This window comes from Ahaetulla prasina, chromosome 12, assembly GCF_028640845.1.
Source record: "Ahaetulla prasina isolate Xishuangbanna chromosome 12, ASM2864084v1, whole genome shotgun sequence".
In the NCBI taxonomy this organism is placed as follows: Eukaryota; Metazoa; Chordata; class Lepidosauria; order Squamata; family Colubridae; genus Ahaetulla; species Ahaetulla prasina.
The window spans coordinates 18,864,089-18,887,590 of NC_080550.1; the positions used below are offsets into that span (position 1 = coordinate 18,864,089).

The 23,502-nt window shown below is 40.2% G+C and overlaps 1 protein-coding gene across 1 annotated transcript in view; it reads left to right on the forward strand.

Moving 5' to 3' along the window:
- VAT1L (vesicle amine transport 1 like) overlaps window positions 1–23,502 on the forward strand; it is a 75,764-nt gene that overhangs the window by 44,709 nt on the left and 7,553 nt on the right. Inside the window, exon 8 of the mRNA XM_058155163.1 lies at window positions 22,698–22,781. Within this exon, the coding sequence (XP_058011146.1) occupies window positions 22,698–22,781 (84 nt within the window). The remainder of the gene's footprint in view (window positions 1–22,697; window positions 22,782–23,502) is intronic.

Genomic DNA, 23,502 nt, shown 5'->3' on the forward strand with positions numbered 1-23,502 from the left:
TCTCCTATCACTCTGACATTAGCTTTGAGAAGTACATAAATACAATCTGTTCAAGACTATAGTCTGGCTCATTCATCAAACCTACTCACTGTCATCTGATGGGGAAATTAAAAAAAACACATTAAACCTTATAATTACCCTTGTCCTTCCCTTTCCTCCCTAAGCTACACATTTATTTTTCAATTATCAGTCTGAGTTGTTTTTCCTAAGTTGCCGTATGAAGGGTGCTGTTGTCGTTTCATCATTTGAATCTAAAAGTCTCGGAGGTTACGTAGCAAAATAAAATAAAATAAAATAATAAAGTAAGGTAAAATAAAGCCATCAAGGCACATCAGCTGTATGGATAGGATCTGTCCAACTCCATGTTTGGCAGAAATACAAACAAACTCACACACACAGATGCTCAGGAAGGCAGAAGCTTCCATTTCTTCCCTAATGACTAACATAGAATAATTTTGCCTGCTATTATAAAGACAGAGTTCCTGTTGTATCTGTTCTGTCCCAGGACGACCACACAAATATACAAAGGGGTGGCTTTGTTCTCTTTACTAAATGAGGCTTGCCAAGACATCACTTGCAATATGTTGTGGTCCGCCAGTGGCCTGCGGAGCTGGCAGCAGAGTTCGTACAGTGTGGAGGTTGGGGAGGAACATGGGTCAGTCCTGGAGTCTGGGGAAGGCTCGGATGAGGGCTTTGTGTCGGAGGCAGAGATGGAACCAAGGCCATCTGGGAGTTATGTGCTGACTCCGGAGCCTCCAGAGTCGGACCTCAGTGAGGCAGAGGAACAGGGGGAGCCTGTTCCCAATGTGCGCAGGCGCAGAGCTGCCAGAAAGCAAGAACAGTTAAGAAAAAAGGGGCAACTCGGCAGTAAGGCTTGGAGATGATTGGCCCTTCCCATAAGACATAAAGATGGAGCAAAGGGACATGAGCCTTTGCAATAGCAACTTTGTTTGTTCTGGTCGGTTTAAATTCTGAAGCTCCATTTTGACTCTGTGCTCCGTGTGGCCTTGCAGAGCTAATTGCCAATTAGGTCTTTGGCAGCAGTGTCAAGGGAGCTAAAGGTGGGTGCTTATCAGCCTTATCCCAAAGGACTGTGGCAGACGTCTGTCAAACTCTTCACAAACTATTTGTGACTCATTACAGGTTGCGAATGAACAGAATTCATAGCCATTGAACTAAAAAGAAGGGTTTTCGGACTAAGCTTGTGATTGTTACTGTCTCAGGAAGCCTTGGTCAGAGCACAATATAGAGATAAGTTCCTTCCCAAAGTTCAGCAAGTTTGGCTTAACAAGGGTTCCAAATCACAGAGGCGAGCAGGAGAATAGTCTAGGGCAGTGGTTCCCAACCTTTTCTTGTTTGAGGCACCCTTGGAAAGCCTTTCAAAAGTTCCCGGCACCCTTATAAGGAAATAGAGTCTAAACCAGTGGTTCCCAACCTTTTCTTGTTTGAGGCACCCTTGGAAAGCCTTTCAAAAGTTCCCGGCACCCTTATAAGGAAATAGAGTCTAAACCCTAATAAGAGTTGGAACTTTAACTTAGAAGAAGTCGTGGGCCCAGCAGGGAAAAGGCCGTGTCAACTATGTAGGCACGGCAAAATTCCCTCCTGGTTTCTAGAGTTAGCAGTGGTGCCTTTGTTTCCAAAATGGATTTATGGCACAATTTATGACGAGCACTTAGCTTTTCAAATTTTCTTCCCTCACAGTTGTACCAACAATAGCCGGGGTGGGGGCAGAGAACTTTTGGGCCACAAGTGACTTAGTATTTGTGTGAATTAAGCTACTTGTGACTTATTTAGAAAATATGTTTAAAACAGATCTAACTTAACATACCATGTAATTGATACTCAACAACCCTCTGAGATTTCAGAGAGTAGCTTCTTTTGGCCCTACAGGATCTAGGGATGCCAAAGATTAAACCTAAAATAGGTAAACATCTAAACCACAATCCTTTGGTTACAGTTAGGATCATAGCTTGGCTGTTGAATCCTGTTAGATACCAGGCTGGAAATCAGGAGACTGCGAGTTCTAGTCTCAGTTTAGGCATGAAAGCAGATTGGGTGACTTTGGGTCAGTCATTCTCTCTCAGTCCAACCCACCTCACAGGGTTATGTTTTGGGGGGAAATAGGAGGAGGAAGGAATATTAGGTATGTTTGTTGCCTTGAGTTATTTATAAAAATAATAAAGGTGGGGTAAAATAAACAAATAACATCTGCTTAGAATAGCTGTAAGAAGTTGGTTTTTAGAATTGACCTGAAAAAACCAGGATGACATCAGATGGCAGCAAGGAGATTTTTTAAAAAATATTTATTTTTGCTCCTATTAGTGATTGCGTGATTACTGAAAATCAGCTACTACATTAGTATGTATGGACCAATCATTGGTATTTCACATTAAAAGAGAACAAGGCATGCTGCAGACTTAAAGATCAAGATGACCTTTTAAAAGCAGCAACAGATCCCAGATACTTCCAAATGACTAGAAGATGTAAGCCATCTTCAGATAAACCAAACCTCAGGAAACTCACAAATAGTGCAGGACAACTTGATCCTTTGGCAACCTTGCAGAATTCTGCCTTTCATTTCAAGGCATTTCCTGTGCTGCATTTGAGGTTTGTGCTGTTAAAAGTTGCAATGGCGTGCATAAGCGCACCAGCCTGCCTACAGTCCCTGTCCTAATGTTTTCTTTTATTTGTATCCTTTACCCGTATTTATAATTATGTTTGCACTTGTATCTGTCATAAAATACATGCTTGACGAAATAAACACAATAAAAATAATATAAATAAATTCACATGAGCTCCCACAAAAATAGATTTAGGAAACAAAAGGTCCAGCAGAAATCAACTAAAAGTGGTATCCAAGGTGCATTATGAGCTGTACGCCTATGGGCTATATGCCCTTTGGCATTTCCCATCTAGCACTCCTTTACTACCCCTTTCCTTTTTAGTCAACCTAACAAATTTCCCGCTTTAAGAGTGGAAAGAAAATCTGACAAACCGACTGCAACGACCATGACTTGGGATCGAACTTGACCACCTACCATTTTAGACAGTAACCGGGAAAAGGTTCTAAAATAATGAAACTAGCAAAATGAAGATGTCAACCTGGGTGTACGTCTCCCATCCTCCAATGCTTTGCTAGTTCATTCCTCCCACCCCACCCACCCCAAACTGTGGATTAAGAGCAGCAACAAAATCCGCCCCAACCCCATAACTTAAAGCCAAGCAATGAACTTCAGAGCGAAAGCACGGTGGCACCTCTGACAAATACCGAAGAGCGAGACTCGCTTTGCAAAAATAAACGAGCCGCATACATTATATATCCATACTTTCTCCACCAGCAGCGGCTGCTTACAAGCGCTTCGGAAGGACGCCAGAGAAAATCGAGGCTGGCTGGGAGTCCAAGGGAGCGTAAGGGAGGAGATCGGCAAGAGGCTGAAACTGGGGAGGGAGAGGAGAGGGGAGAGAGAAAATCGACAGGCGCACAAGACTTTGGGTTGCTCTCCTCCTCGTGAAAGATTTCTCTACAAGCGAGAAGGGGAGAGAGAGAGAGAAGCAAGAGAGCCAGCAGTCCAGATACAACAGCTCGCTAAGTTTTGAGAAGTGCTTATTTGCTGCCGGAGGCAGCTCAAAAGACCGGTAGGAGTCGCCGCGCTCAACGGACTGTCCATGCTGCGAGGAGGCAGCCACAGCCTCGTCCTGGTGGAAGCCAGACAGCCGCCTCCACAAGTCGGACCAACAGCGGCGGCTTCCACGAAAGAAAGAGAGGGGGGAAAAAAAGAAGAAGAAGGACGGACGGGCGGGCGGGCGGGAATGAGGCACGCCGCCAGGGAGAGAGCCAGGGGCTCATCACATGATGCGCCGGAGCGCCCGCCTCTGCCCGCGCGTCAATCCACAACCCTCACTGAAATTTTGGCGGCACCCTCAAAAGATCTCACGGCACCCCTTAGTGCCGCGGCACACCGGTTGGGAACCACTGGTCTAGGGGGTCAAATCTTGTACCAAATTTGTCAGCCAATTCAGGTTCAACGTCAGGGTGTATTTGTGTGATCACCAGTCAAGGCAGACAGAGTGGGAGTTAATGGGGGGTTGTTGCCAGTCAAAAACTTGTACTTGCTATTCCATTTTAATAGAGGTAGATATTTAGTGAGGTGATTCCTGCATGAGTGATCTTAGCTCCACTCTCTTCACAACCCACCAAACTCTTGCATTGGATGGGGGGGCAGTAATTCCATGCCCTCCCCTTCAGATGGCAGCTGTGTCTGCTGTTTTGCCCTGCCTCCCTTGCTGGCTCACAGATTGATCCAAATGGTGGCACTGGAGCTGTCTGCTTTACTGGCATTTCTGAAGCTAGCCCCATATTGTCAGCCCCCATCTCGGACTTTGAATCTGAACCCACTACGATACTACCTCAGAAAAGCCAAACCAGAATCAAACCATTGTTGTTTAATATGTAATTTTTAAAAAAATCAACAAACAAAGAAAGGTTATAATCTGCAATGCAAGATGGACAGCCTCCAGTTTTCAATCCCAATCCCCAAATGCCAATGCTTCCGGCCTAAAATATGGCTTCCAAAGCTGACATCAGAAAATAGTCCCTGTGAAGATTTCAAGTAGTTAAGAAAAAGCACTGAGAGAGAATGAGCTTTCAGTACCCTGGACAGATCATTAGTAGCTGAACACTAGGGCCCAGCAAATTGTTGTTCCAAGTGAGGCCGTAGGGGTGTTTGAAATCTTCTGCTGTCTACTTCTTCAATGTTCAAACCACCATCTCCAATTGAAGATACTTTCAAGTGTTTTGTCTTAGATTCCCAGATGCTACTGCTAAGCATGAAACTTTCTGACAAGAGAGATTCTAGTTTATCTCAAAGCCAGTCTTGTAAGCGAGGGGTCTGCAGACTTCACTTGGGGAATTTGAGTCCATTACTTTCATTATTGATTATTCTCTCTGCCTTGTGTGTTTCTTAGTTCTGGCCTAATACAAAATATCATGACTGTTCTGCTATGAGGTGTTTTTACTGATGATTGACTGTGTGAACAAATATCACAGGTATCCACGGGAAATAAAACCTAATAACTATATCCATGTATATCAGTTATGTATGGGTGGATATTAAATCGATATGTTGGTTCCTTTGTTATGGTAAAGTTCACATTGTCAAACTAAATATTAGAAATAGAACACTGATTTTGTTAATTGAGACTTGTCCTCCCCAAGCTAAACAAATGAAATGAACTGTTCATACTTGATATTTCCATGACAACATTTCTTTTGTCATGCAGATCAATCTTTCAGTGGGAAAAAGACCAAGGAGAGTGATGTGCTGGCATTGAGGAAAAACAATGTCTTTGCAATGTCTTTCTCTTCTGGTTTCGCTAATAAATAAACATTGGAGGTTCAAAATCTAGTAATAAAGTTAGATGGTGGATCAGTGCTACCTTTCTTATTTTCTTCCAACACACCAGTAGTTCCTGTAATCAAGTGAACTGGATTTAGAATGAATCAATGTTAATAGTAAACTGAGATTTGAATAGGCCTATCAATTTGCCGAAGGGATGCAAATTGCGGTGGCTTAGTGGCTAAGATGCTGAGCTTGTCGATCGAAAGGTCAGCAGTTCAGCGGTTCGAATCCCTAGCGCTGCGTAACAGGGTGAGCTCCCGTTACTTGTCCCAGCTTCTGCCAACCTAGCAGTTCGAAAGAACATAAAAAATGCAAATAGAAAAATAGGGATCACTTTGGTGGGAAGGTAACAACGTTCCGTGCGCCTTTGGCATTGAGTCATGCCAGCCACATGACTACGGAGACGTTGTCAGACAGCACTGGCTCTTTGGATTTGAAACGGAGATTAGCACCATCCCCTAGAACAGTGGTTCTCAACCTTTGTAGTGCTGTGACCCCTTTAATACAATTCTCCATTATGTGGCGACCCCTTTAATACAATTCCGCATGATGTGGCGACCCCAACCGTAAAATTATTTTTGTTTTGAATTTATCGCATCTGAAGCTGTATTGGCTAGTGATCTGAACTGCTTGTGATTGCCTTGAGGACGGAGGCATTAAAGCGGAGACTCCTCCCCTATTAAGTTTATCGCGCCTGGAGCCAGATTAGGCTAGTGATATGGAGTGATTGCAGCTGGCTTGAGAGGGAGACATCAGAGCAAAGATTTCTCTCTTTTTAAATTGATCACGCCTCAAGCCGAATTCGGCTAGTGATTTGAAGAGCCTGCAGCTGGCTTGTGGAGTCAACCATTGGAGCGCGATTCTTCAACTTGCAAGTATACTTCCCATATTTCCGATGGTCTTAGGCGATCCCTGGCAAATCGTCATTCGACCCCCAATGGGGTCCCGACCCACAGGTTGAGAACCGCTGCCCTAGAATCAGGAACGACTAGCACATATGTGCGAGGGGAACCTTTACCTTTACCTTATCAATTTGCCATTATTATCGTTGGCAAATTCTGGCAAGGTAGCAGAACTAGGAAAAGATTTATAAGCCTAGAACCAACCAATAAGAACTCACATTTGAAGGTGAATGCAAGGAACAACCTGTCAATTAAATGCTAAACATGACAGAGGTTACCTCAATTTACTCTGCTTGAAATTAACTAGAATGGGCTTTGGTCCTAAACAAATGAAAATAGAGAGAGATGGGATCATCTACACCCATGATGGCGAACCTATGGCACGCATGCCAGAAGTGGTACACAGAGTCCTCTCTGTGGGCATGCATGCCATCACCAGCTGCTCTTCTGGTTTCAGTTCAGTTCTTCTGTGTCTGCTGGTCTTTGGGATTTCCGGTGTTTCGGCGCCTGCACATGCCTGCGTGCACATGCACAATGCATTCCAGTTTGGGCACTAGGTGCTGAAAAGGTTCGCCATCATTGATCTACACCATCTGGCCGAAACGATATTTCTAAATATTCACAGCTGAAGACAAATTCTAAACGATTTCTAATTAAATTTAAGAACAAAACACTTTGAGGAGAGACAGATTTAAGCCAGGATCCCAGTTCTCCATGCTCCAAAATAAAAAAATTGGGAAGAATAAATGGATTCTTCAAATAGTTGCTTTTATGACAGTGAGTTTGTATCTATAGCTCAGGATCATCGAAGCAAATCACGTGGGCAGGAAAAATTGTAGTATACATTGAAAGACTGTGACTGTAGTGAATTTCTCTCCTCACAGAGACAATTCTAGTTTTAAACTATGAAGGATTTACAGTCTGTCCTTGTCTTGGCATTGTTACTGCTTACTGTTGTGACCCAGGCCCAAGTAGGTAGTAGTAAACACAATCAATTCAAAAACAAACAGACTTTATTAGAACAGCTGAGAATTAACTCATTCTCAGCATAGTCCAAACTAAATCAAAGCAAATTTTTCATAACACAATTCTTCAGTCTTATCACCAACCTTGGTCTAATGAGGCAAACTGCCAAAGGCTTTTCTTGGCAAAAGTTCAAAAGCAGAAGACGCCAACAAGAAATAAATGCAGCAAGACAAGGAGCAATACTATCAATGTTGTTTTCTGGCAAAGAGCCCAAATGCCGTTGCTGGTCTTTTAAGCCTTATGGGAGGGGCCAAGAGATGATTCTACTCCCGAGTCATCCTCTTTGCTTTAGCTGCTCTTGCCTTCTGGCAGCTCTTCTCATGCGTGCATTAGGAGCAGGCTCCCCCTGTTCCTCTGCCTCACTACTGTCAGCCTCTGGAGGCTTTGGAGTCTGCACATCACTCCCCGATGGCCCTGGCCCCACGTCTGCCTCTGACACAGAGCCCTCATCCGGGTCTTCCTCAGCCTCATCGCTGTCCGACTCCATTGCCAGCTCCACAGGCTGCTAGCACACCAAAACACTTTCATATATATATGAAAGTGTTGTGGTCTTTATAAAATATATAATATATATATATATTATCCCAATCCTGTATTAGACAGGAAAAGCAACTTCACCCGGAGTCCTGATTTCAGTGAGAATTAAATTAGTAAAAATGGTTTCCCTTTGCCGCCAGAAGCGTCAGATAAAATGATACCACCTTGTTGTTTTGCTAGCTGATCCATGATCCTTTGGTGTGCTTTTTTCTGATCTTGATTTAGAAGTGGCTTCTTGTGTGTGATATATGCACTAAGCTGTTCAACATTGTAGTTCTTTTCACGTATATAATCTGTGTGAAGTAGATCATGTCAGTCTCGTAGTGATGCTGGCAGGCCGAATTGTAGTAATATTTTATTGATCATGGCCATACATTTGTCCTCAAGAATAATCAAAGCCTTGTTAAAAATGTCCAGACCAAATGTAATTTCTAATCTTGGATTTTCCCACTTATCAGAGGGAGCCCCCTTGTGGAGTACTGTGAAGCCGTTACCATGGCAACTCCACTGTGCTGTACAGTAGAAGCATTTTAAGGCAGTCCAGTAGAAGCCATTTTAAGGCACAACAGGCTGTATCTTAACAGAACACACACACCCCGAAGGGTGTTAGGGGTGTCTTACCCCCCACAGTATTTTTTTCCAGAGCGTAAGTCATCTGTATACCAAGTTTTGTTGAAATAGCTTGAGGCGTTCCAGAGTTATGCTGGACCATACACACATACACAGCCATTTTTATATATATAGAATTTAATTCCATTGCTTGTATTAGCACAGAAAATAGCATTCCATATTTGAATGCTAAATTGAATCCCTGGTGATTTTCATCTATCAGCAAGGGTATTTTAAATTGGGGCTCCAATTTAAAACGTTACTGCTTCTTTTTGAATATTAGGGAAGCTGATATCCTCCTACCTGCTGGCCTATTAAAACAAGAGAGCTTCTTGGACAAGCCTCCAAACCATCTTTTGCAGTTATATAAATTTGCCAATCAGTTTGATAATAATTATGCCCCAGGTAATAATTATGTTCCCTTTCAACTAGTTAAAGCTGAATTTCGGAGTTCGATATTCTGTGATGCTCAGTTGTGTGTTATGAGGAATCTCCAAGTTTAGAAATAATCTAATCACAATTCTGGAAAATCTTACTAGGAGTTCCTTAATCAACTTCCGATGTCCTAACATGTTTAGCTTTAGCCTGCATTTCCCTTAGGCACCAATTAAGCCTCTGAGATCTTAGATTCTGGCTGAAAGCAGGTCTGCTAGGAAGCTTCCTTAGTTTATCTCATCTTGCTAGTTAGATTCTTTTCTGCCTTAAAGCAAAAGTGATGATGATTTGGCATACGGCTGTCCTACTTTGTCTGTACTTTGCAGTGCTTTGCAATTTGATAAAATCCTGACTTAACCAAAGCAGAGGATTTGGCATCTAGATATCCGAAATGACAGAACCAAAGTTTCCCATCCCTTTTATAATACAATCATGACCCCTTCCTAGATATTTCTATAATGTCTTTTAAGCTCCACATGAGAAACTTGATTAGAATTAGGGCGCTTCCTATCCAGGGGACATCTAAGATTGTAATATAGAAGCCAAAGTTATTTCTGTTCAGACTTGGACAAAATATGTCCCATATTGTACGATTAAAATGTCCATTGTGCATCCAATGATGATTACTTGCCCATATGAGAGAGAGAGACTTGGCCAGCCAGAAACACAGGAAGCTTAAAACAAATCATAGTTTGTTGTTTCTTGTCTATACTACCTAGAGGGAAGTACCAGCACCTAGATTTGCCAGCCTGCTATCCCAGTAGTGTACCAGTACTGATGATGTTACCTTGTTTGGTAATGAAATGTCTGCAAGAAAATATTTTTTTACAGTTGGACCGTGTGTTTGATTATCTGGATTCCAAAATTTATCTCATCAATGAATCTGTCAAACCACTAAAAACATGTTCCTATTTCATGGTTCCTACCAAACATTTTGCTCTGTGCTGGCTTTTAAATGGCTATTATCACTGAGTTTTGTGCCAGGCAGCTGGTACTGCAGACTGGCTTGTTTTGTTAATTTGTCATTTCAAAAAATTTATCAGAATAAACTCCAGCAGTTCTCTGCCAAAAGCCTAACTCTGCACGAAAAAACAAGAGTGTTAATATTTTAGAAGGATGAGCTAAACATTTTGGAATTCAAATATTTACTGGCTACATTATTGAATTCGACACACAATTTCCCATAAACCCCCTCTGTCAGCCACTCTAAATGTAATATATTATATTCCCCCTGAGCGTTGTGATATGGAAGATCAAATATAAACCTTTATGGATATTTGAGATATTACCCCTGGGGTAAAATGTCATTGCCAAGATATTAATAGTGACAGTTATAAAGGAACATGCAACCCTGGTCATTGAAAGATCAACTGTGGTTTTTAAATTCACAGTACTGTTGTTGACCTAGAAGCTTCATTTGCAGATATATGGGGAATTGTCTCATTGTGTTCCAGCTTTCCCATGTTCTTACCATGTTTCTCCCAAAATAAGATCGGATCTTATATTAATTTTTGCTCCAAAAGACACATTATGGCTTATTTTCCAGTTAGGTCTTTTTTTTTTTTTTATTGAAAGAGTTTTAAAAAACAAAAACATTTTTCCCCCTTTTTCCCCCCTCCCTCCCAAAAAACCCCCTTCTCCCCTCCCTCCTCCCCCCCCCCCCGGCTTCCCGGGTCAATCACAAGGTATTGTTATACATAAACCAAACATAGAATAAAATTTTCCTTCCAATCCAAATAACCACATCCAAAGCTTTTCATCTCCCAACCCCTCCCATTACATAAAATAACTTTCTAATTATTCAAAGGCAATCTGATATTTCTTAATCTGATATCTGTTTTGTAGATAATCAATCCATTTTTTCCATTCAATTAAATATCTTTCCTGCGTATTGTCTTTTAAAAACGCTGAGATTTTAGCCATCTCAGCCAAATTAATAACTTTCAATATACATTCTTCTATTGTAGGTATCTCTTCTTTCTTCCAGTATTGTCCAATCAACAGTCTTGCTGCTGTTATTAAATTCAGAATCAATTTAGTCTCAATCCCTGTACAATCCGTTATAATTCCCAAAAGGAAAAATTGTGGCAGGAACTTTATCTTCTTCTTCAGTACATTTTGAATAATCCACCAAATTCTTATCCAAAAGACCTTAATTTTCTTGCAAGTCCACCAAATATGAAAATATGTAGCATCATCACAATCACACCTCCAACATTTCGCTTGGATATTAGGATACATACATGATAATTTTTTGGGATCTAAATGCCATCTATAAAACATCTTATAAAAATTTTTCCTTAAATTCTGTGCTTGTGTAAACTTAACATTTCTAACCCAAATTTTCTCCCATGTTTCCAACATTATTGGTTCCTGAATATTCTGTGCCCATTTTATCATACAATCCTTTACCAAATCCTTTTCCGAATCTATTTCAAGCAACACATTATACAATCTCTTTATATGCTCCTGGGTCTGATTTCTAATTTGCTTTATTAAATTTTCCTCCCTTTGCATTATACCAATTTTTTGATCTTCTTTCCATCTAGCACTTATTTGCCCATATTATTTTCCAGTTAGGTCTTATTTGGGGGGATATACAGTACTAAACACCTCCATCTGGTTGACAATCTTAACTGGGGCTTATTTTTTGGGTAGGACTTATATTACAAGCATCCTGAAAAATCATGCTAGGATTATTTTCCAGTTGGGTCTTATTTTTGGGAAAACAGAGTAGATACAAGAGGAAAGTGGAAGGCCAATCTGATATTCCCACTATTCAGTGATGGAATCTTCGTTGTAGTACTGTAGTAGTGATTGAATAGGGAGGGGAGAAAATAGGAAAGCTATCTGAGAAATACCGTTTTATTGAACAATATTTGTTGCCTTCCTCTTGTAGGCAAAATTTCACTATATTATGGCTGATACTGATTTTACAGGTCTTTGAAAGATGGGAGATTTATCATTTATTGTCTCTCTCTGGGAATTCCTTTATGAGTGGCTGGATTTATTTGACCTCATGCTGACCCAAATAAAAATTACAATACAACTTCCCCTATGGGAGTCACTGGAGCAAGGTCATTTGTGGGAGGGATTTTTTTTCTTTATTGGTATTTATTGTTGATAACTGCTGAAGGGAGTGTGTTGAATCTCATCAGAGCAAATGTGTTTAAGGAGTTTAAGGAAGAGGAACAGCACAATCCAACTTGCAAAGTTCTCTTAATATAGGCAATCTTGATCAAAGTAATAGAAAAGAAGGGCTTGGGGAGACATGATAGCAGTGTTCCAATATTTCAGGGGTTGCCACAAAGAAGAGGGAGTCAAACTATTCTCCAAAGCACCTGAGGGCAGGACAAGAAGCAATTGGTGGAAACTAATCAAGGAGAGAAGCAATTTAGAACTAAGGAGAAATTTCCTGACAGTTAGAACAATTAATCAGTGGAACAACTTGCCTCCAGAAGTTGTACATACTCCAACACTGGAAGTTTTTAAGAAGAGATCGGATAACCATTTGTCTGAAATGGTATAGGGTTTCCTGCCTGATCAGGCGGTTGGACTAGAAGACTTCCCTTTCAAGTCTTCTGTTCTATTCTATTCTGTTCTGTTCTGTTCTGTTCTGTTCTGTTCTATCCCTATCCCTATCCCTATCCCTATCCCTATCCCTATCCCTATCCCTATTCTATTCTATTCTATTCTATTCTATTCTATTCTATTCTATTCTATTCTATTCTACTCTACTCTACTCTACTCTACTCTACTCTACTCTACTCTACTCTAGTTTTAGCCTTCCGGTGGAGTTGATTTCCTGCTATAGTCTGCCTGATAGCCTTGAGAACATCCTTTCTACAACCTTGATTATATAAATTAACATGAGTTCAGTTCACAGCACAAAAATTGATATGAGGATTGCCTAGGAATGTTATGGAATACTTTCATCAGCTAAAATGATTTATGGCCAGGAAGGAACAGAGAAGTTCAAAACTTTGGTTGACTGGGCCACTGAAACTTTCGGGCTGTTTTTCAATGTTTTGCCTTGTTCTTCATTTCCCTTCCGCCCGGTGTGCTGAATTGGTTTGGGTAACTTCAAAGTTTCCAAACACTTCCTCCCCACATTCGTGTTGACTGTAATGATGATAAGAACTGGAATTATTGGTTGTTGCTTTATTTACAGTTCTTTATATCCTGCCATTCAGAATAATAATCTCACCAAACCATTTAGAAATAAAACAAGCTGTTATGTAGGCATACATGCCTGCATGTAAACAAATGGTAGGTGGTCATTTGGGATCATGGGAAGAGAAGCAATGCTGTTGAACAGCCTTCATCCACCCTTCCTTCCTCCCTTTTCAAGAACCTTACTGTTTTTGGTTGTTTGTATAAAAGGATTGTGGAATTATGTATACACACAGGAAATTTGTGTTTCCATTAATATCACATACATTGGAATGAGACTAATCAGTTCTTAGGACCTGTGTTCACATAACCCATTTACTGATTTTATTAACTGATTGTAATCCACTCCAGTGGGTTTCAGATTGTACAATCAAAAAAGGTTGGCTTGCATAATCTACAAAGCCACAATGAACTAAGATTAAAACTAGCCAATCTAATTTTTTTGAGTGCATGCAGCTCCTAAATCTTTCATTAGCCTACCCAAGTATGTTGTGCGAACATAGTCAGTGGTTGGGATTCTACTCTTCTTCACATATCCAGGGAACAGTTGTGGCTTTTAGGAGTGCTTGTGACAGCATAAATGCTTGCTGTCAGCGGGTTAATGCCAGCAGCTGGATGAGCATCAAGAGAGAAAACCAGACAGATGCTTTTATCAATTTGGCCAAGATCTGGATGAGCTACGTGCGCAATTGGCGTTACCAAAGTAACTCTGACGCTAAAAGCTTGTAATTTTAGGCCACATGACCTGTAACCATGGAGACCTGATCCTCATAATTTGCAGTGGCATGTTTTAGTAGCTTGTTCCTTAGCACCACTGGGGTAAAACAGACAGGGAGAAGAGTGATAGACCAAAAGTGTCTCCTTTAACTCTTCTGTCACTGGTGTGGACTAGAAAGCTTTAAATATTTTTTACAATGTAAAACAGATGTTGAGACTCTAGAAAGAGTGCAGAGAAGAGCAACGAAGATGATTAGGGGACTGGAGGCTAAAACATATGAAGAACGGTTGCAGGAACTGAGTATGTCTAGTTTAATGAAAAGAAGGACTAGGGGAGACTTGATAGCAGTGTTCCAATATTTCAGGGGCTGCCACAAAGAAGAGGGAGTCAAGCTATTCTCCAAAGCACCTGAGGGGAGGACAAGAAGCAATGGGTGGAAACTAATCAAGGAGAGAAGCAACTTAGAACTAAGGAGAAATTTCCTGACAGTTAGCATAATTAATCAGTGGAACAACTTGCCTCCAGAAGTTGTGAATGCTCCAGCACTGGAAGTTTTTAGGAAGATGTTGGATACCAATTTGTCTGAAGCGGTGTAGGGTTTCCCGCCTAAGCAGGGGGTTGGACTAGAACAGGGGTCTCCAACCTTGGCAACTTTAAGACGTGTGGACTTGACTCTCTTAAGGTAGCCAAATGCATGAATGGATGAAAGAGGATAGTACTTCTCTGTGTTGATTGGCTAAGCCAGTTGACAGCCGGTATAAAAAGGCTGTCAACAGAGAGGGAGAGAGTTTTTTGTTCGTTGGTATTTGTCACTGCTGTTAGCTATGTTAAGGTTAATAAAGTAAATTACCTGCTATCCAGAGTCCTGCCTACAACTTGCTGGCACCTGAACCTACAATATAACACTATCCTATCCTATCCTATCCTATCCTATCCTATCCTATCCTATCCTATCCTATCCTATCCTATCCTATTCCCTTCAGAAAAGTCCCATGTTGTATTAAAGGCTACCTGTAGCACATCCAAATCAGTATGATATTTTCCATATCGACAAAATCAACATTTGAGATTAAGGAGCATTGTCTATTAATATCTGACTACTGTCTCTATAATAAACTCAGACGTACAAGCATTTCACTGTGGCATGTGTAAAATTCTTTTAATCTTATATCAACTTCCCAATTCCAAGCATTCACATATCATTTTTAATTAAGAATTTTTCAATTACAGTAAAATATAGTAAATAAACTAAATTTAAAGAAAGAAAAATAAAATAGTTGTAAAATGTAAAAGGAAGAAAAAGATAAAAATATATTACAGAAAGAGAAAAAAAATACACAAAGAAGTGACTTCCAAATGTTATTCCAATAAGCATAAACAAATTTAGTAGCTCTTTGCCTGCTCGAAAATTACAGAGAAGTAAATTCTCCTTTTCTGCTTTAGAGAATAATAAAAACATGCTTTATTCTGCCAGGTGTTAAGAGGTTGGCATTATTTGTGTTTAGTTTGGCATGTAATAAGAACTGTAATCCTTAGATCGCGGATTATGTCCAACTGTGCTGAAGGAACCCAACTATTGTCTTTCAGTTTTATCTAGTGATGGTTTTGTTCTGTTTATTTTACCCATTGAATACTTTTCAAAAGAATTATAGAAATAAAGTCAGGCTCCACTCCCGGTAACCACTTGGCTGGTGCTATTTTTGGAAACTGTCTAAATCGTTGTTTACTTAACCCAGGTTAATGTTTTGCCTTTCGAATCTAGCATTCACTCCTGAGAGTTCCAGCTCCTTAGCTTTTTGAGAATTCATAAAAGTGACCAAGTGCTGCTATCTAGCTTGTCAGATAGACTAGACTAGACTAGACTAGACTAGACTAGAATTGAATTCTTTATTGGCCAAGTGTGATTGGACACACAAGGAATTTGTCTTGGTGCATATGCTCTCAGTGTACATAAAAGAAAAGATACATTCATCAAGAATTCTAAGGTAGAATACTTAATGATAGTCATAGAGTACAAATAAGCAATCAGGAAACAATCAATATCAATGTAAATCATAAGGATACGAACAACAAAGTTACAGTCATACAGTCATAAGTGGAAGGAGATGGGTGATGGGAACGATGAGAAGATTAATAGTAGTGCAGATTTAGTTAATAGTTAACAGTGTTGAAGGAATTATTTCTTTAGCAGAGTGATGGCCTTCGGGAAAAAACTGTTCTTGTGTCTAGTTGTTCTGGTGTGCAGTGCTGTATAGCATCGTTTTGAGGGTAGGAATTGAAACAGTTTATGTCCAGGATGTGAGGGGTCTGTAAATATTTTCACAGCCCTCTTTTTGACTCATGCAGTATACAGGTCCTCCATGGAAGGCAGGTTGGTAGCCAGTGTTTTTTCTGCAGTTCTAATTATCCTCTGAAGTCTGTGTCTGTCTTGTTGGGTTGCAGAACCAAACCAGACAGTTATAGAGGTGCAGATGACAGACTCAATAATTCCTCTGTGTTATGGTCCGCCAACAGCCTGCAGAGCTGGCAACGGAGTCGGACAGCGATGAGGCTGAGATGGGGCCAGGGCATTCGGGGAGTGAGGTGCGGACTCCAGAGCCTCCAGAGACTGATAGTAGTGAGACAGAGGAACAGGAGGAGCCTGTTCCTAATGCACACATGAGAAGAGCTGCCAGAAGGCAAGAGCAGCTCAAGCAAAGAGGACAACTCAGGAGTAGGGCCAAGGGATGATTGGGCCCTCCCATAAGGCTTAAAATAGATCGGCAACAGCATTTGGGCTTTGCTGGAAAATAATGTTGGTAGCTTCGTCGTCTTCTTTGTCTACTTCTTGCATTTATTTTTTGTATCTGTGACTTCTGAACGTTTGTCAAGAAAGGCCTTCGGCAGTTTGCATAATTGGACCAAGGTTTGCCATACGACTGAGGAATTTGTGTTGGGAGGAATTTTCTTTAATTTAATTTAGTTGAACTACGCTGGGAATGAAGTAATTCTCAGCTGTTATAATAAAGTTTGTTTTTTTCACTGACTGAGTTTCCTACTACCTATTTAGGCCTGGGTCACAACACTCTGTAGAACTGGATCAGCAGCTCCTTGGGCAGTTTGAGCTTTCTGAGTTGGCGCAGATAGAACATTCTTTGTTGTGCTTTTTTGATGACGTTTTTGATGCTAGCTGTCCATTTTAGATCTTATGATATGAAATTTAAAGGTCTCTACTGTTGATACTGTGTTAAAATGTTGATACTGTTGATAAAATGTTACATTTTATTGCCGTTCGTTAGTATTATTAGTAATGCAGATTATGCGAATGTTCTAATCTCCTGTGAGAAGTGGGGCAGTTTGCAGCCAAAGGTCAGCATTGTACAAAATGAGTTAATAGTCTTTTAAGCACTCCTCCTGAGGCAAAATAAGGAGTAAAGAAAACATTTTTTTTCTGAGATAAAGATACCACACACAAATATTACCCATTCTTATATTAAGCTCTGATCATCCAAGTAGAAAGATTATTCTGCCCATTCAAATAATTGGCTATCAGGAATGATGGAATATTATGTGCAATGGAAGGTTCTGGAATTTGGCAGAGAAAAATGGTTGCCTCCTTATCTCCATCAAAGCAAAATATAATAGTATTCATACGGTTGCCTTTCCATGGATGGTTAGATGCCTATAATGTATGGAAAGTACTAACATAGGAAAAGCTCATTTAAATTTTTACAGAAGTGTAGAACTTTATCACTGGAATGAATGTCAAGTCTACTTTAGTTACAGAAATACAAGCACACCCAATATTGAATTGGGAACAGATCCTAATGATCAGATGCTACATTTTGTGAGTTATCTAGAGCATGAACACAATGGAGACCTGTTTTCTTTCCCTCTTCGTACTACAGTTGTAGCAACAATTCATTTTTGCTATTGGCTTGTGTGTCCCACTAGATTTGGCTGCAGCTCTTATGAACAGATTTCTCTAGAGGCAGGAAGTGGGCATGAATTTGGAGATGTACAAATGGGTTTGTTTTGCTTACATTTTGGCAAAAGTGGCCGGAAGTAGAAGGAGAAGGAGAAAAAATACTCTCCCATAGCTTTTTTCCCCCTTTCCCATTCTTTTTTTCTATTAAAAAAAATTGAGTGGCAGGCATCGGTATATTTTCCCCTTTCCATCAAATGAGAGGAATTTGAATAGAATGCTTCGGAGAAGAGTAACTTTCTTGCAATGGTAAAAGGTAAAGGTTCTCCTCGCACATATGTGCTAGTCGTTGCCGACTCTAGGGGGCGGTGATCATCTCCGTTTCAAAGCCGAAGAGCCAGCGCTGTCCGAAGACGTCTCCATGGTCATGTGGCCGGCATGACTCAACGCCAAAGGCGCACAGAATGCTGTTACCTTCCCACCAAAGGTGGTCCCTATTTTTTCTACTTGCATTTTTATATGCTTTCGAAACTGCTAGGTTGGCAGAAGCTGGGACAAGTAACGGGAGCTCACCCCGTTACATGGCAGCATTAGGGATTTGAACCGCTGAGCTGCCGACCTTTCGATTGACAAGCTCAACATCCTAGCCCCTGAGCCACCGCGTCCCTTCTCTTGCAATGGAGGTAAGATTAAATTAAATGCTTTTAGTGGAAGAGAGAAGCTGTCTTCACATGTTGATTAAGCCATGATGTGGTTTGATTTCAGCTTGTTGTATAAGCCAATAAATTGTGCTTTTAAAACCACGTTTCGGGCAACTGTGAACTAACAACAAACTACGGTTAAACAAGCTTTGCATGATATGTGAACAAATATCATAAGAATGGGAATCTTCATATACTGTAGCAGATCCCCCATATCTAGCTTAGGTGTCTGGTACCATTTGTCATGGTTGTGAGTGGCTTAGAGTTACTTTGGGTAGCTAGCTGGAGATGTCACTGGAATCTCAGCTGAACAAAGTAGAAGGCTAATTCAGTTGATCACAGCTAAAGAAAGGGTTTGCATCTGATGTTCTGTGAAGGTTGAAAGGAAAGGTACCTCCTTCCTTGGAGAATTGTTTGGGATTTCTTTCAGGCTACTTTCCCCTTCGTCCTTAGCTATTGCTTCCATGACAGCTTATTTTCCCTGGATTTTGTTTTTCAAACCCAAACAAACTACAGACAAAGACTCAGTCAGAATGGTTTCAAAAGCCATCATATTGGTATAGGCAATGTTGTGTCATCCAATGAACTGTGTTTATTCAATAACTCTTGATTAATCACTTCATTGTAGTGTGAAAACATCTATAAAGTGTACAGAAGCCTTAATAACCTCTTTCCTCTTTTTCCTCCTCCATATTAAGTGCATATATTGTCACAGAAAGCACAAGTAATTTTTTTTTTGTCTATAATGTGGCATTTGAGTAGCTCCTGAGGCACAGCTATATTTTCAAAGAACAAATGATACATAGACAGCATGATTATTTTTTCCCTTGATAGCGTAGAAGCAATTGAAACATTTGTTCTCTGTAGACTTAAGGGCTTGTAAAATTGCAGTTAGCTGCTAATCATTCTATACCGTTAGCGAAATTTCAAATTAAAGCAAGGATTGGAAACCATTGAAAGTCAAAAGGTTCTTTAATTCAGCTGAACAATAAAGTGTCTGCGTTCTTTAGAGGAGAAAATTGTTTGGATGCTATTGATCAGAGCTGGCTAGCATATGAATGGTGCTGAGAACCATTCAACAACATCTGGAGCCCATATGTTAAATAGATGACTGAAATAATGATGACTTGCATGAAGTAAGTTAGTCCCTAATTGTTATTGAACAAACCATATTCAGAACTGATAAACTAGATGGTTTGGAGACCACTTGTTAACATTGGGCTTGTATAAAGCAGATGCAGGTTGAAATCCCCACTTGCTCTCAAGTTGAGTGATGTACCCTCAGCCGAACACCCTTCCTTGGGAGTTGTGGGAATGCAATGAGAGAAACCTTCCCTTTCTCTGAGCTACCAGGAGAAAAGAAGATAGAAAGATAATGATAGATCCGTGGATAGTTACTAAACATGCAATATAACGTGTGTGTGTGTGTGTGTGTTTGTGTGAACCCATCCCTACTAAGATGGAGAGTTGAAAGCTAAGCTTTTCCAGCTGTAGCCCACCTACAGTCTGGAAATTGCTAATGGTGACAAAATAATCAATCATTCCATCTTGCCTCTTTACAATCTGGTAACTTCAGGATGTGCTCATGTAGTTTTCTTAACCATAACAACTTCACAATTGCTGCTTTATGGGGTATTTTGGAGAGATTTCAGCTCAGGTACTTCAGGTAGATGTCTTAAAAGGAACCTCAGAGCTCAAAGACTGGATGAAAGTCGCCCATAGCAACTGCCACATGCGTAAGGTTATGCAGCAATTGGAATAATGTAGATGACGTTCTCCACCAAAATTTCTATATTTTTATAACCATATCATGTGTTATAATCTGGTTTTATTACATCAATGTAATGCTTTCTGGTTTTGCCATTGTATTGTTTACTGCATTTTATTATATGCACTGTATACTACAGCCTAAACTCTCTTTGAATTGAGCTAAGGTATAAATGTATTATTTAACTCCATGATTATAGGAATTTGTCCATGTATCATATCATGCTGTCCATGTAACAGCAAAGGAGCCCCAGCAATCATTAAAAAACAAAAACAAATCATAGCATGGAATGTAAATCCAGAGTTCTTATCTTCCAAAGTGATAATCAGTGCGATATCTGTCATAGTTTGTTGCAGAAATCACATCCAGAAAGCACACACAGATAACTGATTCAGCAGGATTCATTAACTTATCTTTATATAAATAATAACACATACAATACCAACAGCAGATTCTTCCAACGTGGTAGAGAGTTACAGGCACACACAGGCAGGGGAGAGAATAGCAGAGATGAGTTTCAGTTTCAATTCAGTAGACAGACAAGACCAGACTTGTTTGCTAAGGCTCCCTGCTGCCTCCAGCAAATACAGTTTCAGTTTCCAAACAGTCCCCATTGGCTGACCCAGTTGCTATGACTGTTCAATGACTGACCTTGTTCCCATGTCTCCATTCCAGTTCATGAATATTCTGGCAATATCCTCCCAGGAAGATAGAAATGGGATTGCACATGGCCCTTCCATTGTATCCATCAGGGGTGTTCTCCAGATGCTTTTATTACATTACTATTCTCTAAAGTCACATAGTGTGAGAGAGATAACCTTGGAAAAAGCATCATTAGAAGAACAGAGAGAGAAGAAGCATGTGCTAAGCCCAGGGGGGTAGGACAGTATTAGAAGAAAACGTGTAAAAGACAGAAGTGAAAACACAAGCAGACCTGCAATTGTTATTGTAGCTTATCACTAAAAAGTTTCAGTCTAATTTTCCTGTAGAGTGAATTTCCTGATCTGATGCAACCTTGTAGGGCTGACACACATGGACAATACTGAAGAATTCTAAGAGCTTTAGTCTAAGTCTTCTGGAGGCATTGTGTTCCTACTTCTGCCAGACACATTTGCACAAGAGAAATCTCCAAACATGTACTCCTAGGGAACAGATTGACAGAGTTGGAAGGGACCCTGTAGGCAGGGGTGAAATCCAGCAGGTTCTTAAAGGTTCTGGAGAACCAGTAGCAGAAATTGCAATGTGCTTCTATCGCATTGTCATCTATTGCAATGTCCTTCCTGCTAAAGACTACTTCAGCTTCAATCGCAATAATACAAGAGCAAACGACAGATTTAAACTTAATGTTAACCACTTCAATCTTGATTGCAGGAAATATGACTTTTGTAACAGAGTTGTTAACGCTTGGAACACACTACCTGACTCTGTGGTCTCTTCTCGAAATCCCAAAAGCTTTAACCAAAAACTGTCTACTATTGACCTCATTCCTAACAGGACTATAAGGGGCGTGCATAAGAGCACAAAAGTTCCTACCGTTCCTGTCCTATTGTTTCCTTTCAATATATCAAATTAATATGTACACTGAGAGCGTATGCACCAAGACAAATTCTTTGTGTGTCCAATCACATTTGGCCAATAAAAATTCTATTCTATTCTATTCTATTCTATTCTATTCTATATAATTATTGCTTATTTTTGCTCATATATATGCTTATATGATGTGTTATTGTTTTATGTTGATGCTTGTGTATACTGTTGTGACAAAATAAAATTAAAATAAAATTTTTTGAGCAGTTCTGAGAACAAATAGTGGAAATTTTGAGTAGTTCAGAGAACCAGTAAATACCACCTCTGGCTGGCCCCAGAGTGCGGTGGGAATGGAGATTTTGCAATATCCTTCCCCCTGAAATGGGGAGGGAATGGGGATTTTGCAGTGTCCTTCTCCTGCCACGTCCACCAAGCCACGCCCACAGAACCGGTAGTAAAAAAAATTGGATTTCACCACTGCTTGTAGATCATCTAATCCAACCCCCTGCCCAAGCAGACCCTACATCATTTCTAACAGATGGCAGTCCAGTCTCTTCTTGAAATGATGAAGCTCCCAAAACGCTCGAAGGCAAGGTGTTCCATTGGTTGGTTGCTCTCACTGTCAGAAAATTTCTCCTTATTTCCAGTTTGAATGACTCCTTGTTCAGTTTCCATCCATTATTCCTTCTCTGGCCCTCAGGTGCTTTGGAAAATAGTTTTACCCCCTCCTCCTAGAAACTGCTAAAACAGGTTTTAGACAGCAGCCTTCCTAGTGCTGTGATATTCTGGTGATACAATATTTTCTTTTCTTGTGATGTGTAATTAATTCCATGTCTTTCTTGAGCTTATACTAAAAGTCAACATGGGCATATATTTTTTTACATATCCTAGGAAACATACTTGTGCTCAAATACAGTTGTAGGGGGATATTTTGGCTTTGATTTGATTTGCTTTTGTATCACAAAAGAGGATTAATATTTAAGATCTATTGATTATAGGTGAAGGAAGCAATGCAAAGAATCCACGACAGAGGTAATATAGGAAAATTAATTCTGGATGTGGAGAAGACACCTACTCCTTTGGTAAGTTACAAGAAGTAGAAGATTTCAAATCCAACATTGATCAATATGTGAATATTGAGGAAACCTTCGCACCCTTTATTAGTCCCCTAGGTGACCTGGTGGGTTATTGTTTCAGAAGCATTTTTATTACCAGATTCCTTTATGCCTTCAAACAATGGCAGAACTTCTAATGTTCTATCTTCACTGGAAATTTTTAAATTTAAATTATATTAAATTAAATTAAATTTAACTTAAATTTAAATTTAAGTTCTTAAATTTCAGGGAGATATTCAGAGATGTGACTATTTGAAAATAGCCTGTGTTCAGGGGTGAAATGCTAGCGATCGCGGCCAGTAGTTCGGCGATCTGGTAGCAATGGCGGAGCAAAGCTCCGCCTACCTGCTCGAGTGTCATTACTTCCTGGTTTTTTACATTCTGCACATGTGCAGAAGGTCTGCACACGCATGTGATGCGTGCAGCACGTGCACTCCTGAGCCGGTAAGGAAAGTAAGTAGATTTCACCCCTGCCCATGTTGAATTGTCAAACATCAGGAGTTTGACCATAGAAGAGATTTTATGCCATTTGGGTTATATCATAAAGTTTGATGATAATGTTTATGTGATGAAAAGTTTTATAAGTTTTGCAAAATTTCAATTCCATAAGAGTCATCCGTTTGGAATGCATTTGGAGATCTGCCAATTGGTGATCGTGCCTTTTCAAATCATTGCTTGGATCCATCAT